The 17,555-nt window shown below is 42.8% G+C and overlaps 1 protein-coding gene across 2 annotated transcripts in view; it reads right to left on the bottom strand.

Moving 5' to 3' along the window:
* Positions 1 to 17,555, bottom strand: part of ccdc50a (coiled-coil domain containing 50a) — an 81,549-nt gene that overhangs the window by 52,937 nt on the left and 11,057 nt on the right. For both annotated transcript variants that reach the window (XM_078410580.1, XM_078410581.1), the window contains exon 2: positions 1,742 to 1,804. In XM_078410580.1, the coding sequence (XP_078266706.1) occupies positions 1,742 to 1,804 (63 nt within the window). The remainder of the gene's footprint in view (positions 1 to 1,741; positions 1,805 to 17,555) is intronic.

Below are 17,555 nucleotides of genomic sequence, written 5' to 3'. Positions count from 1 at the left end.
GCCGCCAAAGTGGATAACCTCACATTTATCCACATTATATTGCATCTGCCATGCATTTGCCCACTCGCCTAATCTATCCAAGTCACTCTGCAGCCTCCTAGCATCCTCCTCGCAGCTAACACTGCCACCCAGCTTCGTGTCATCCGCAAACTTAGAGATGTTGCATTCAATTCCCTCGTCCAAATCATTAATATACACTGTAAATAACTGGGGTCCCAGCACTGAGCCTTGCGGTACCCCACTAGTCACTGCCTGCCATTCCGAAAAGGACCCGTTCCTTTCACAAATCAAAGTATTCACAAATCAAATGTTTGCAGATCTGTGACTGGCACTGCTGTGCACCAACTGAGGACCTGACCTACATTCAATAATATTTGAGATCTTGGAGCAGCTGGGGGTGACATGAGCTCCCCACGCGTTACTCAGCAAAGGATTAGAACTCTGCTCACTTTCCAGGAACAAATTTACAGGAGGATACAACAATCCACGTGTATCACCAATACCACAGTTCCGATTAACTTATTTTAAATAAGAAATAGCTCACAAAGAAAATGGCAAAATCAAAGCTATCAAATTGCAGTATGAAATGGACATAAAACAGGTTTGGAATCAAGGAACTGCAGATGCTGGTTTTACAAAAAAGACAAAAAGTTCAGACGCAACTCAGTGTGTCAGGCAGTATCTCTGGAGAACATGGATAGGTGACGTTTCAGGTCGGGATTCTTATAGTTTTAGTTTTTAGTTTTAGAGAAGCAAGAAAACAGGCCCTTCGGCCCACTGAGTCTTGCCGACCAGCGATCCCAGCACCCTTACACTATCCTACACACACTAGGGATAATTTTACATTTATACCAAGCCAATTAACCTACAAACCTGTACATCTTTGGAGTGTGGGTGGAAACTGAAGATCTTGGAGAAAATCCGTACAGGTATTGGGGAGAACGTACAAACTCCATACATACAGTACCCATAGTTAGGATCGAACCCGGGTCTCTGGCTCTGTAAGGCAGTAGCTCTACCGCTGCGCCACTGTGCCGCCCGCAGCTTCTTCAAAACTGGGTTACATCAATATAGTCGGCCACCTCAGAGGACTATTCAGAGTTAACAAGGTTTAGTTTAGCTTCGAGATACAGCGAGGAAACATGTCATTCGGCCCACCAGCGATCACCACCATGCACTATTACTATCCTACACACGAGGAACAATTTACAATTTTAACAAAGCTAATTAACCTCCAAACCTGTACGTCTTTGGACAGAACACCCGGAAAAAACTCACATGGTCACAGGGGAAACGTACAGATAGCACCTGTAGTCAGGATCAAACCTGGGTTTCCGGTGCTGTAAGGCAGGAGCTCTATTGCTGCATCACCAAGGTTGGTGAGGAACTGAGGCACACATAGGTCCAGATCGGGTAAGGACTGTGAGCTTCCTTCTTTAAAGAATTTCAGGACATTCTGAGAGCATTGCAGGGCTCGACCCAAAATGTTGCCAATTCAACCCCAACATAAATGCCCTCCCCCTTACCCCAACACAGATGCTGCTCGACGCACTGGGTTCCTCCAGCAGATTGCTTGTTGCTCCACATTCCAACATCTACTATCTCATGCCTTCACTCTGACAACATTAGAGTCACAATAATCAGCAACAGCCCTTTATCTCCAGACATATTTCAGTTGGCAAACAGTTTACCCATGAATGGGCTTTGTGATGCTGCAGCAAAGTGTTTTTATAATACTCACTCTCTTGTTCCTGAAGATTGTGGGCAAGGCTGTGATCTTCGCGAACTGCAAACTGACGACACACTGAAAGAAAAAAAATAAAGGTTAAACTCCAACCCGACACACATACAAGCTCTGAGTGGTGATGGATGATTCAAAGCCACCAAGAACCAAGGTTCACCTGTTTGATTTCAGACAAGAGAAAGCTGTTATATGCAAGAATGGAACTTTTTATGGTGTGGCAGGAATTCTCCAAAACATTAAATTCAGAACAGGATTGATCAGGTAAATGTCATGAGATTGCACCTTATGCAGGAGAGTTGACAAGCAGGTCATCGGACAGAGAGGCCATTTATCATCAGGTCAAGAAATCACTTCCAGCAATGGACGGTGAATCCTTGGAATTGGGTGGCCAATTGCTGGACCAAGATCATTAGATTTGTAGAATGCAAGGAAATTAAGGAATAGAGGAGAGAACAGCCCTGAAGTTAGACGATCAACTAGGATCATATTGGATAGCAGAGCAAGCTCGAGTGTTATGAGTGTTACCTAACTGCTCATGCAATGGCAGTTAGTCATAGGCATACAGCATGGAAACTGGCCCTTCAGACCAACTTATGCTGACCAAGATGTCCCATCTACACTGGCCCCACCTACCAGCATTTGGCCCATATCCCTCTGACCCTTTCCTATCCATGTACCTGTCGAAGTATCTTTTAAATGTTGTTATACTATCTGCCTCAACTACTTCCCTTAGCAGCACACCATATATACCCGCCACCCTCTGTGAAAAAGTTGCACCTTAGGATCCTATTAAATCTTTCCCCCTCTCATCTTAAACTTATGTCGTCTGGTCCTTGAATCCCCTACTCTGGGTAAAAGACTGTGCATTCACCCTATCAATTCCCCTCATGATGTTATACACCTCTATTGGATCACCCCTCCTTCTCCTGCGCTCCAAAGAATAAAGTCCTAGCTTGCCTAACCTCTCCCCATAATGCAGGCCCTGAAGTCTTGGCAATATCCTCGTAAAATACACCAAATCACACACAGCAAATTCCTCGCCGACTTCTAATGGGCTGTTACTGAGGAAGTGCGGAAGTGGGGAGAAGCAAGGATGATAGATATGAATGACAAGCGAGTAAAGAATACTGGCCTGACTGAACCCCAGGAAGCAATGGGATCTGAGCACTCACTCCACTGCAGAAACAGTGACAAAACTGGATTACATCAATTCAGTTGGCTACCCAGATGGTAAATCAGTCCAAGAAAGAAAAAGCAATGCTCTGCCTTTAGGAACAAGTATAGAGGCAATTATTCTATTTCAACACGCAGGTGGCTCACTCCTGTGCAATGCAAGCACATTATCTCACACAACAAATCAGTGTAGTACTGATGGAATGTTGCATTGCTATTTGTTCTGACTTTCGAAAAAAGCTCCATTTGCACTCGCACCCATCTGTCTGTGCTTTGAGGAATTTGAATCCCCTCCTCTGTCCAGACATGTTGTGTCATCTGGGACTCGATTATGTATTAAACATTTTCGTTCCCACAGCCTGGAGCCAAGACGCTTGGTAAGGAGGAGCAATATATTCCAGAATGCATGCCGCCTCTCATCTCATGACACAAAGCGTCTACAGGCATGGCCAACCCCTACGTCACCGGCCTAGTGCAGGACAACGGGCCTTTCAGGCCAAGATGAGACCTCAGAACTTGATACTTGACAGTTGCAAGATGCTACTGGAAATGTGGCGACTCTTTGTGTACTGCCTCACTAGAAATCTATTCAATTGTCACTTATGTAGGATTGTACTTATGTATAGTATGATTTTACTGGATTGTATGCACTGTATCTAGGTCCATGTGACAATGAAGTAACGACAATTCCTACTACAATTTGTTTACTCACAGTGGATGCATGCATGGGATTCCAACATCAACCTCCCACCATCTACACCACTTGCTCTGTGCAGTATGTTAAAACGTGGCACACAATTCAAGGTTCAGCTTCAAGATTTAGAGCAAGATTATATCGTGATGCTGCTACAAGCAAGATTTATTATACCTGTACCTCACTGTACTGAAGCTTATGACAGTAAACTTGACTCCATGTAATCCTTTCTGCACACCGATTCCTTATCCTGCCTCTTCTGTGTTCAGATTCAGACCAATATCACCACTCCACCATTCTTGGTTTATAGTATGCAACCAAGACCCAAGCAGCTACAAATCATGCACAGCATAACCTCTTCATAACCCTGCCTTAATGCAGACAGGCACCTCCACAATTAAGTGGAATAACTGACTGATGGGTCTGTGAAATGGTGACTTGCCAACCATTTGGCTGCAGTTTAAAATGGGAAATGATACTCTGAAGTGCAACAGCCTGTGACTTTATTATGCTGAAAAGGTTTACCCACTTCATTCTAAAAAAAACTTGTTCAGCCCATCCTTAGCAAACAGTAAGGAAGAGATTTCACACTGAATTGGGATCTCCTGCTGTAAATGCACACACAGGTTGGTACTTGGGTATAATCCTGGAAAACCTGGATGGGGAGGGAGGGGGAAGAGGTGACTCTAAAGTCATAGCTGTTCATCAGCCTTTCAAAAAAACATCACGCCCACAGATTTCCTGTCTGTGCCGACTGATTGCACGGTTACCCTGCTGAACACACATCATTTTCCACATCTTCCCACACCAGCACTAATCAGAAACCCCACATTGACCTTTCTGAAGTGATTTTACATCCAACAATTTCACCATGGACTCTCACCTCCTGCAGTAACTACTGCTGCGAGATCTCATGTTCTGAGCTACAACCCGTGCTACATCTGAGGCTCACAATGTGCGAGCTACAACTAAGGCTCACAAGGTCCCAGTTACACCTGAGAATCACAAGGTTCCAGCTACACCTGAGGCTCATGCACATAACCGTATCAGAACCACTTCCCCGTGTCATCCTCGGCTGGAAAATCATGTTGTTACCAATTTCTAGGCAACCCTCACATCCACGCACGGCATCTCAGCCTCTTGAACACTGCACAACACTAACCTCAGCAACGAGGATATTTGGTGGACTTAAATTTAGATTTAGAGATACAGCATGGAAACAAGCACATTGGCCCACTGGGTACACGCCGACCGTCGATCCCCTGTTCACACTAGTTCTGAGTTATCGCACTTTTTCAACCACCCCCTGCACGCTTGGGGTTATTTTACAGAGGCAAATTAACGTGCGCATCTTTGAGATGTGGGAGGAAACCGGACTGTGCCTTTTCAGTCAGAGAGTTGTAAATCTGTGGAATTTTCTGCCTCAGAAGGCAGTGGAGGCCAGTTCTCTGAGTGCTTTCAAGAGAGAGCTAGATTGAGCTCTTAAGGATAGCGGAGTCAATGGGGTATGGGGAGAAGGCAGGAACGGGGTACTGATTGAGAATGATCAGCCATGATCACATTGAATGGTGGTGCTGGCTCAAAGGGACGAATGGCCTACTCCTGCACCTATTGTCTAATGTCTATTATGAACCATGGTTAATGCACTATTATAGTTACCACAATATTAATTTATTGTATTTTTGAATGTTATATATTATCTGTGCATTGTTGCATTTATGGGCCTGCTAATCTGCAGTATTGTACTGTGGTCAGTATATATATATGACAATTAAACTCTGTTTACTCTTCCCCTTTCAGCATTCCCAAAGGACCATGACTTCCTGAACACTCATTCATCAATGCCAAATCTTCACTGATCCAGCATTGTTCTGTGGAAATGCAGATGATGCAACGTAGTTTTTTAAATCACCTCCATTCCCACTCCCAGTCGCCACAAACACTGTTGCCCTGTGAAGCAGTGATTTAACTGTATTTGTTTCAACATAATATATGGCATGTGCTGCTCACAACGCTCCCTCCCCAACGTTTTAATTGGCTGACTGCTGCATAGAATATCTCCAGTCAGTGTGTAAACAGGAATCTGACCTTGTGGCCAGCTTGGGCTCAATCTCCAGTCCCTTCCATTGCCAACACTAGTCCAATGACTCAACGTGACTTTGAAGAACACAACGGGGCGGCACAGTAACACAGCTGTAGTGTTGCTGCCTTCGAGCGTCAGAGACCCGGGTTCAATCCTGAATACGGGTGCTATCTGCATGGAGAGTTTGTACGTTTTCTCCGTGACCGTGTGGGTTTTCTCCGGGAGCTCCGGTTTCCACCCACATTACAAACACATACAGGTTTGTAAGTTAATTGGCTTGGTAAAATTGTAAATTGTCACTAGTGTGTAGGATAGTGTTAGTGTGCGGGATCGCCAGTTGGCGCAGACTTGGTGGGCCGAAGGGCCCATTTTCATGCTATAACTCTAAACTAAACTAAGCTAAAAGAAAACTATTTTCTGATGTAATAGTGTACAGCCTAGACTGAACTCAAGACTTCAATGATATCTGATGTTGATTCTATTAATCATACACAAAAGATTTTGATGACAATTTAGTAAACACGATGAGTAAGAATTTCATTGTTCTGTTTTGGGACAGATGACAATAAAACACTCTTGACTCGAGTAGATCTGCAGCAGATACTAACTGGAACATCTCTGGACCCATATTTTGTTCCCGACCCATTCCCGCCCCCCTTTTGCCTTGAACTTTGATCGATCTTATTTATGTCCTTCAGCCTTTGCCTTTAAGATTGCCTTCATAGAGTCAAAGTCAAACAGCATGGAAACGGGCCCTTCGGCCCAACTCATCTGTGCTGACCAAGTTTAAGCGGAACTGGTTCAATTTTCTTTCTTTATCACCCTGTCTATATGTGTCACCACCTTCAGCAAACTTTTCAGTGTACCTTACCCTGAGGCTCTTTATTCAAAAACACTCTCCATGACTGTACCTTTCACTGCACAAATCCAAGTCTGACTTACCCAAATGCACCACTGCATTCTTGTCAGTTCAATTCTGTCTGCCACTTTTTACATTTTTGAGATGTTCAGAAAGAATAGTCAGAACCTCTCTTTCCCAGGGTGGAAAGGTCAAAGACATTTAAGCAGAACTTAAGAGGGGTAAAGTTTACATTTTAAATTCGATTATACTTGTATTGTTCTGTATTATCTCCCCACCCACAACCCCCCTCCCCCCCACCCCCAGTTAGAAAAAAAGAGGAAAAAGGAGAAGAAGAAAGATTAAAAATAAATAAATTTTAAATTAAAAAAAGAAAAGAAAGAAATAAAGAAGAAAGAAGGAAACCTGGAGACAAGAAGGAAACACTTCCGGCTAATTTCTTATTAAATTCTTTTTAGTGGTATCAAAACAATCCTAGAATTAAATGTTAAATATTTCCAATTCTTAATCCTAGTTTTAAAGTGAATGGGTTCCAAAGTTTCAAAAAGAAATCATATTTATTTCTCAGATTATAAGTAGCTTATTCTAATGGGATACAACTACGCATTTCTGCATACCATCTTGCCATTCTTATTTCATTGTGATCTTTCCAAGTGACCGCCACACATTTTTTTGCTATTGCTATTGCTATTTTGAGAAATCTTTCCTGATATTTATCTAAAATTAATCTTGGTAATATTCCTTTAGTATCTCCCAATAAAAACAACCTAGAATCCAATGGTATGATCTTATTCATCAATTGTTCCAAAAGGTTTTTTAGGTCTTTCCAAAAAGGAGTTACCTTCGGACATGCCCATGTGGAGTGTAAAAAAGTACCCACATCCTGGTTGCATCTAAAACAAATTTCAGGTAAATTTGACAAGTGACAATGGTGAGTAAGGTGGGCCTAAAATTGTCGCGCTATCGTGTACCGTTTTGGCTGAAGTTCAGTCACAAACAAGATAACAAACGAGAGTTTTAGTATATAGATGTCATTTAGTAAATATCCTCAGTTATGACAAGAGGTCTAAATGAAATACATTCGCTTTCCAGAAAAACTACCTATCGGCTGATCGTTTCCAGCATTCTGTCAATTTGTTATCAGATTACCGGTGTAAACTCACACTCTTGTAATCACGCTATCAACTGAGAAATATAACATTTCCAGGAAGTAGTATTTTTAACCAAAATTTTCACAGCACTTTCTTTAAAAAAATGCTATCTCTCCATTGAGTGCAAATTCCTTCTGCACAAAGAAGCTCACTTAATGTAACAGGGTTGGGCCATTCAGCCCATCAGGTTCAAACTAACCCAACAGCCCCACTCCCCCTCTCCCGATTGCCTTGTATTCCTGCAGCAGTTTCCATTTATTCACTGGGTCACTCCAACAGAAACATGTGTTGAACACCGCTGCAGTGGGGCAGGTACTGTTACATTACCTCCAACACAACCTCCAGAACACTGCAAAGCTGAGTTGTCAACTTGATGAAAGGAAGTGGACTTTGTGACAGGAGGTTTTTGAGTTAAAAAATTGTTAGAATTAATGCAAGTTTGCAACTCTATTTGAATTGCAATCAAAGAGGAATAATAATCAACTGTGTCTCAAAGTCTTTGAATGTTGCATTACATTGAAATGGACTATTGTCACGTAGAAAATCAGGCCAAGACAGCAGAGTAGTAAGCAGGGGAAAATATTTTTTGGGGTATTTTTTTAGTGATAACATGATAAAGACATTCCACATCCAGGGTGGAAGGGTCACAGCCGGAGGACACAGAATTGAGCTAATAGGACAAGAAATCAGGACAGACAGACAGACACAGACACGCACACACCTGTGGTAACCTAGAATATTTTCCCATATTGCCTAGAAGCGTTTTGGATTCAGAATAATAGCTTTCACAAATAAATTACTGAAGCACTGGAAAAAGCAAAGCTCATTGCAGGCTTTGAGGAATAAAAAAGAGAAGAATTGGAACATTTTCAAAACGCTTGCATCGGCACTGGCTGAATGCCTTCCAGCTGTATAATATAACACGATTCTGTAATGTTTCCATGTTGGTAAGTGGACTGTTGGGATTGAGGGGGTGGGGCTGCACCATTTAGTAATGCTGAGAGTAACTGACCATGCCACTGTATATTCAGCCTGCCATGGTGGGAATTAGCAAAACAAGCGTCAAGAGTGTTTAATTGTCATATGTACCAAAACAGAACAATGAAATTCTTACTTTCAGCAGCATAACAGGTCTGTAAACACCGTCCTCAATAGATAATAAAATAAAATCCAATATTAGCACAAAACAAAAAAAAAAAAAGTCCCTAGAGCAACCACAACAGTCCATAGTCTGATGTTTAGTTGGTGTTTGCAATATCAACATAAACTGCTGGAGGACTTCAGCGGGTCAGGTAGTACCTGCAGAGAGAACAGACAGGTAAAGACCTGTCCCACTTAGGCAATTTTAAGGCGACTGTCGGCAACTAGACTGTCGCCGACAGTTCGCCGGGGTGTCGCGGGCATGATCGTGAGGAGTCTTCCAAAAATCGTAGTGGATCTCAGCGCGTCGCTGAGAAATCATCCGGTTTGAAATTTCTCGGCGACAGCTGGCTTGTCGCCAGGTATCGTTGCTTATTGCGGTCGCTGTCCCATGCTGTCCCCAGGTTTGTGAGGTTCTCTTAGATGCAGTTAGAAGCACATAATATTAAAATTAGTAAAGTCATTTCCAAATACCATAAAATGCTTGTGTTTAACCAATTTATTTACCGTCAGGACATTTGACAGGTAGATTGGAGGCGACAGTTTGACAGTCAGGTAAGCGTGGGAATTTTCGCAATGTTTATGGCCATCAGCCATTACATTTAAAGTGGGCTACCAACCCAGATAGGCAACCGAGAAACCAGATATGCATCTCCCGTACATTTTCAAAGAATGCCCACACACTTTTCACAAAAATCCACTTAACCACTTTAAAAAAAAAAAAATTAATAATGCTTTTAGTAAACTGGAAGTAAATCCAGTTTATGCCTTGTCACAGTGAAGCTTGGTTTTTAAGTAACCCATACGAGATGTTATAGTTCAAAACTCTCAAGTATTTACGGACTTGTCAGTGATTTCAGCGAAAATTAGGACGCCGGAGAAGCATTGACAGCTTGGGAATTTCGCGATATTTCCGAAAACAGTGTAATCTCGACCTGACTCGGCATTGTCGTGGTCCTTGTCGTGGGGAAAGGAAATTTTGGCGATCTGCTACAACTTTGACAGTCGCCAAAACAAATCGCTTAAGTGGGACAGGCCCTATAATGTTTTGGATTGGGGCCCTTCTTCAGACTTCAGATTCATTCCTTCCGCAGATGCTGCCTGACCTGTTGAGTTTCTTCAGCACTTTGCGTTTAGCTTAAGATTGTGTTTAGCTTAAGATTGTCTCTTGTGCCTCCACAGAAGGAATGACTTGGAGGTGTTGGAAAGGCATCTCATCCCACCTGGGAAAGTTAGATTAGAGTGAGTAGTGAATGGTCATTTCACAGTTTCAAAATTACCTTGAGAAATGTTTGGGGGAAAGAGTGTGAAAGAAGTTTTACTTTAATTACTCAAAAATGTTAAGAGAAGCATTGAAGCTGAGCCATTTGCCAAATGTAACAGAAAATAAGATAAGAGGCTCAAGAAAAATATTCAGGGCCAGAGAGGACTCAGAAATGAGTTCCTATTTGGAGCAGACGGACACAAAGATGCTGCAATCTGGAGCTAAAGATAAACTGCTGGACCTCAACAGGCCAGGTTAACCCATTTGATCAGCCCAAAACTTCAACTTTACCTCTTCCTCCACAGTTGCCTGGCTCACTGAGTTCCTCCAGCAGTTTACTTTGTGCACGAGATTCCAGTATCTGCAGTCTCTTGTGTCTCCAGGGCAATTGAGCCGACCTGTACAATAACCCCCCTACTTGTTTCTGAAACTGAGGAAAAGATCACACTCCAATGATGGATTGCACTCCCAGGATTTCTCCAGCATCCTCAGCAATAAAACATTCCATTCAGTCAGTTGCATCTCCATGTGCCTCAGTGATAGCCTGCACCTGAAGCTGTGGACTTGTGCCCCAACCCAGGTCTTCACATTGACCGGACTTCCCAATTCAATGGACATCTGAGGTGACGGATTACTGGAGCAGCCACCAAACTGAGACCAAGGCCTTCTGCTGAAATGGATGAAAATCAGCTCATACTGATGTTCAAGGAAACAAAGGCATTATGCCCAGCAACCTGCTCAAGAGTTCATCTGCAAACCAAATCAAACTAATCAGATTAAGCAATGAGTTTTCACACTGCTGTGGCTAAGCCCTTGCTATGGAGTCTAACAGCACGGAAACAGGGCCAACAGCCAAATTTGTCCATGCTGACCAAGATGTCCCAGCCAAGCTAGTCCCCTTTGCCTGCATTTAGCCCATATTCCTCTAAATCTTTCCTATCTACCTACCTGTCCAAGTGTCTTTTAAATGTTGTTATTGTACTTGCCTCAACTAGCTCCTCTGGCAGCTTGTTCCATATACTCACCACCTTCTGTGTGAAAATGTTGCCTCTCAGGTTCCTATTAAATCTTTCCCCCTCACCTAAAACCTATGTCTTCTGATTCATAATTCGCCCACCCTTAGGAAAAGACTCTGTGCATTCACCATTTCAATCCCTCTCTTGATTTTATATACCTCTATAAGATTTTATATACCTATTACACTCCAACAAATGTGCTCCAATGAATTAAGTCATAGCCTGCCCAATCTCTCCCTCGTGTCCTGGCAACATCCTCGTAAGCCTTCGCTGCAATCTTCTCTTTCTGGAGGAAGATTCACTGAATTGATTTAAGGCAGAAATTGAGAGTTTTGAACTTCAGAGGGGCAAAGGATAAGGGGGAAACAATGGGAAAGTGGAGCCCAGGATTAGTTGAGCCTTGTTCACATGGGATGGTGAAGCAAACTTGATAGGCCAAGGAGACTCTCCTGCTCCTGTGTCTCGTTTCGTATGAAAGATTGTTCACTTTTACAATTGAACAAGTGACGACAGTTCAAAGCAGTTACCCTGACCCACCAAACATTGGTACCAGCTTGACTTTTGTCTAATTGCAATTCAATCACAGTTAATTCCACAAAGGGCATCCAACAGACACCAATAGCTGAAACCTGGAACACACCGAGATGTACAGATAAATATTAAGGATCCTTGTTGGGCAGGCTAGTTTATTCCTTGGAGCACAGAGTGGAGACAATGCAAAGAACTAAATATTACAATTATCAATTGCGTAATCCCGAAAGTATACATCTTAAAAATTAGAGCTAGGCTATTCAAGAGTGACAACACAATACGCCTTCAGCACCTTCTCATTCCAAAGTTGTCAAACTGATATTTCTCAAGCACGGTAGGCTGTTCCAACATCAGGCACACAAGCCACCCCAAGTGCAGCAAACTTTAATATGAACCATTTTGTGGTTTTCTGAAACATAATGTATTACTGTTTACAAGTTGTCATCCAGAAGATTTAACTCAGTATATCCAAGCCACAATGTTTCTGCAAACGAGTCAAGCATTAATTAACTTTAGCCACATCTCCAGATGTTGGGCTGGATGTTTTGCAGAGGGTTGCTGCCTCGACCTGCTCATCAATGGGATTTCACCAAATCAACAAGGAGTCATCAGCACGTGTCACCCACCATGGAAATGTATCCAGTAATAGAATGAAAAGGGTTCTGATCGACAGAGTACTCCCCAGCACATCTGTGGTACAGGACCTAAACCTTTTATATTGTAAGCGATCTATTCTTATGATGGCAATAGCTGAAATACAAATCACCCACACATATCCACAACCACAACCGACTGCGATCGTGACAACCATTCAAGCCCAGTTGCTCAAAGGTAATAATGTACTACTAATGCACACAAAACATACATGCGTTTGTATTGTAATGGATCTAATGCACTATTAAAAAGCAATGGTAATTTAACTCGAGTTAAATATAAATTAATGTTTCAATTGTGAATAACATGCTTTTAGAGTCAGAATTGTACAACACAGTCTACCTAAATAGGTCTTAAACGTCACTATTATCTCTGCTTCCACCATTTCTCTTGGCAGAGTGCTCCAGGCACACCCTATTCTGTGTAAAACAACTTGCCATGCACATCTCCACAATGTTTGTGTCATCTACAATCTTACCAACCAACCTATCTGAATTTTCACCCTAGTCTGAGGAAGGGTCTCGACATGTAACGTCGCCTATCCATGTCCTCCAGAGATGCTTCCTGAACTGCTGAGTTTCTCCAGCACTTTGTGTTTCAATCGATGCTCGCATCTGCAGTTCCTCATATCTACATTTTTGCCCAAGTCATTTATTACAAACATCAGAGGTCCCCACACGGATCCATGCGTTACAGATTTCTAAGCCCAAATAAAGTCCTACCACCGCTACACTGTCTTGTATGGGTAAACCACTTCTAAATCTAATCTACCAAGTCACCATGAATCCCATGCTTCTTAATCTTCAGGATCAGCCCACCACTAGGGACTTTGTCAAATGCCTTACTAAAATCCATAAACAACATGCATTGCTCTACCCTCATCATTCACCTTTGTCACTTGCTCAAAAAGTTCAATCAATTTGTCAAAGCCTCATCAATCTCCCATCTTTCCTCTTCTCAATAACATTGGATAGATCCCATCAGGCCTGTTCCTGTGATGTTTTGTTCTATGTTCTATATTTAGTACCTCGCCTACATTCTCTGACTCCAAGTCGAAATTCTCTCGTTTATCTTTTCTCTCTTGTTACTTTCTGGTTTTTAATAAGTAAATGCCTTGGAATTCTCTTTAAGCCAAGGTCATTTCATGGTCACTTTGGCCTCCTAATTCCCTGCTTGAGTTTTTTGCTGCATTCTTTCTATTCCTCAATGCCATAATTAATTTCATCTTCCTCATAAGCTTCCACATATGCTATCCACTTTTGGACCAAATTTACAACCTCTCTCATTGTCTAATTTTAAATTTTCAATGTAAACATCCAACACATTGAAGCCCCAACCAAACTAAGTCAAACCAAAAGCAAATACAAAACACTATGACAAACTATTTGGTGGAAATCCCCCCATATTCTAGAATGGGGATTCTTGCTAATCTCTTGAACAGAACATTTCCCTGGGGAGATTCAATTAAAGATATCAAACATTCTACTTGTCAGCTTTAGACTTTAGAGATACAGCGTGGAAATAGGCACTGCAGCCCACCGAGACCATGCTGACCAACGATCATCCCATACATTAGCACTATCCTACACACTAGGGACAATTTTACAATTTCCAGAAGCCAATCAACTTACAAATCTATATGTCTTTGGAGCATGGAAGGAAACCGGAGCCCCTGGAAAAAACCCACATGATCACAAGGAGAATATACAAACTCCGTACAGACAGCACCTGTGGTCAGGATTGAACCCGGGTCTCTGGCGCTGTAAAGTAGCAACTCTACCGCTGCACCACCCTTCATTGCCCTTAACTCAGCTCTTAATTACAAGTAAAATAGGGTCTAGAGGATGTCTAGGGAGAAAGATGAACCATAGGAACAGAGGCAATAGGAGTAATAGTGTGCATTTCTCTGCATTAAGCCGATATTCCTTAATTCCTTTAAAAACAAAATCACTGCCTTAAACATACTTGGCCACAGAGCCTCCATTTCCTTCATGTATAAATAATAAAAGAGATTCATCACCTTTCGAAATATTTTAGTCTCCAATTGTTAACTCTTGAAACCGTCAGCCCATCTCTAGCTTCATATGAATTTTATACCTTTAAGATAATTTCTCCTTCCAAATTAAAATAGTTTTCTGCCCAGGCTGTTCGATGTATCATTATGGAAGCATCCCACAAAACAAGTTGGTGAACCTTCAGCAAAAAGCAAACTGCTGGAAGAACTCAGTGGGTTAGGCAGCATTTATGGAAGGGTCTGAATATGTGAAATGTCAATTTCCCTCCACAAATGTTGCCTGGGCCTCTGAATTCCTCCAGCACTTTGTTCTTTGCACGAGATTACAGCGGTCTCTTGTGTCTCTGGCGAACCATCAATGAATTCCAGCTGTCACAAACACATCCTTCCTTGCAGAATTTATATTCATTATTCCAAGTGCAGTTTCATCAGAGCGCTAGAAAATTTCCCTGAAATGTCATCACTCATAACCAAATCCTCTATAATAAAAACCAACATACCTAATTCTACCTTCACATTAACTTTCAACAAGTTATGCACAAGGCCATCCTAGTCCCTCTGAACCTCAGCATCTTCCCTCAAGTTACACAATACCCAAAATAGATACAAACTGCTGGAGTAACTCAGTGGGTAAGGCAGCATCTCTGGAAAACAATGGCTAGATGGCATTTCAGGTTAGAACCCTTCTTCAGACTCTACTCTTACCTAGAAGGTAGACACAAAATGCTGGAGTAACTCAGCGCGTCAGGCAGCATCTCAGGAGAGAAGGAATGGGTGACGTTTCGGGTCGAGACCCTTCTTCAGATTGATGTCAGGGCAGGGGCTGGACAAAGATAGGATGTAGTCGGAGACTGGAAGACTAGTAGGAGAACTGGGAAGGGGGAGGGGATAGAGAGGGGAAGCAGGGACTATCCGAAGTGGGAGAAGTCAGTGTTCATACCCCTGGGGTGTAAACTGCCCAAGCGAAATATGTGGTGCTGTTCCTCCAATTTGCACTGGGCCTCGCTCTAACAATGGAGGAACAGAAAGGTCAGATTGGGAATGGGAGGAAGAGTTGAAGTACTAAGCCACCGGGAGATCAGGTTGGTTGAGACGGACTGAGCGGAGGTGTTCAGTCTGCGCTTGGTCTCGCCGATGGAGAAGTCGACATCTGGAACAGCGGATACAATAGATGAGGTTGGAGGACGTGTAGGTGAACCTATCCAGTCCGCAGAAGAGTCCCGACCCGAAATGTCACTTAGAGTCTGAAGTAAGGTCCCGACCCAAAACATCGCCTATCCATGTTCTCCAGAGATGTTGACTGACTTGATGAATTACTCCAGCATTCTGTCCATTGTTTTGTAAACCAGCGTTTGCTGGTTTTATCTCCTTTGCACAACACCCAGCTTTTCCGTATTTTCTGTAGTGGCTGACCTCATTTTTTCCCATTATATTCATCTCCTGTTTACTTTGACTGTCTCTATCCCCGATGCACCTCTACATCCATCTCACAGTCTCCACTGTGACTCAGATTGACACTACCAAATTTGGAAGAACAGCACCTCATATTTTGCCTGGGCAGCTTACAATGCAGCGGTATAAATATCGATTTCTACAATTTCAAGTAACTCCTGCATTTCTTTTCCTCCCTCCCCCCCCCCCCCCCCCCCTCCACCCTAGTCGTCCTACTAGTTCCAATGTTTGCGTCCTTATATCCCTATCATTAGTGCATCTTCCCCAGCCACCAACGGGCCAATATGGACTCCACCCTTCCCGAGGTCAGTTATTTTGTCCTGACCTTTTCTATCTTTTAGTCTGAAGAAGGGTCCCAACCTCAAACATCACCGATTCCTTTTCTCCAGAGATGCTGCTTGACCCACTGAGTTACTCCAGCACTGTGTGTCTATCTTTGGATTTATTGTGCTTGTCTTTAGCACCACTGACACAGACTGTAAACAGCTGGGGCCCCAGCACCAGTCCCTGTGGTTCCTTTCACAGCCTCATAACCTAAAAGTAATCCCTTCGCTCTGACTGTTTTTTGCTAGACTGGTATGCTCCTTCATGCTCATTTACACCAGTATATTAATCTTGCCTGTCTGGGTTTGTTTAATAGCTTAACATGTAATCCTGTTGCAAGTCTAGGGAAAGTGCAAAGTCTAGTGAATGTCCATCTCTAGTGGACAAAAAAAAAAAGAATACAGTTGTCAAATATGTCTTCCCTTTCAGAAATCCATCTATCCTGACTGGTTGCGATTCCAATCCAATCTGGACCGTGCTCTCTTCTCGTTGCTATCATTGGGCAGGAGTTACAGAAGCCTGGAGTCCCACACACCAGATTCAGGAACAGCTACGTTCCTTAGACGTACAGGTATGTAGGTTAATTGGCTGGGTAAATGTAAAAATTGTCCCTAGTGGGTGTAGGATAGTGTTAATGTACGGGGATCACTGGGCGGCACGGACTTGGAGGGCCAAAAAGGCCTGTTTCCGGCTGTATATATATGATATGATGATACAACCATGATGTTCTTGAACCGACCCGCACAACCCTAGGCCTGCCCAAGGGAACACTACGGACCATGTCTTACACTACCATAGACTTAAATTTCTAATTTAACTTTTTTACTGGTCTTTTCTTTGGTATTTTTTTAAGACTTTTTCCGAATACTCATTCCACAAACCCACCGCACTCTGTGGGAAAAAAAAGATACCCATCAGGTTCCTAATAAATCTTTCCCCTCTACCTTAGACATATTCTCTAGTTCTTGATTCCCCAACCCTATGCATTCACCCTGTCTACTCCACTCATATTTTATACACCTCATTGAGATCATACCCCCCCCCCCCCCCCCAAAACATCCTGAGCTTCAGGAAATATCCTAGCCTGCACAACCTCTCTCTTAACTCAGGCCCTCAAGCCCGAACAACATCCTCGTAAATCTTCTCTGCACTCTCTCCAGCTTGATGGCATCTTTCCAATGGCAGGGTGACCAAAACTGAACACAATACTTTAAGTGCAGCCTCACCAATGCCTTGTACAACTCGAAACACAACGTCCCAACATCTATACTTATCTGACAAACCTTCTTCACCACCCTAACTACTTGTGACGCCACTTTCAGGGAAATATGTACTTGCACTCTTAGATCCTTCTGTTCTGCAACACTCTCAAGGGCACTACCGTTCACTGTGACCGTCCTGCTCTGATTTGACTTCTGAAAAGTACCACCTCACATTTATCTGCATTAAATTCCAT

Source organism: Rhinoraja longicauda, chromosome 13, assembly GCF_053455715.1.
Source record: "Rhinoraja longicauda isolate Sanriku21f chromosome 13, sRhiLon1.1, whole genome shotgun sequence".
Taxonomy (NCBI): domain Eukaryota; kingdom Metazoa; phylum Chordata; class Chondrichthyes; order Rajiformes; family Arhynchobatidae; genus Rhinoraja; species Rhinoraja longicauda.
Note: the sequence above shows the minus strand (reverse complement) of the source record. Positions and strands in the feature narration are given on the sequence as shown.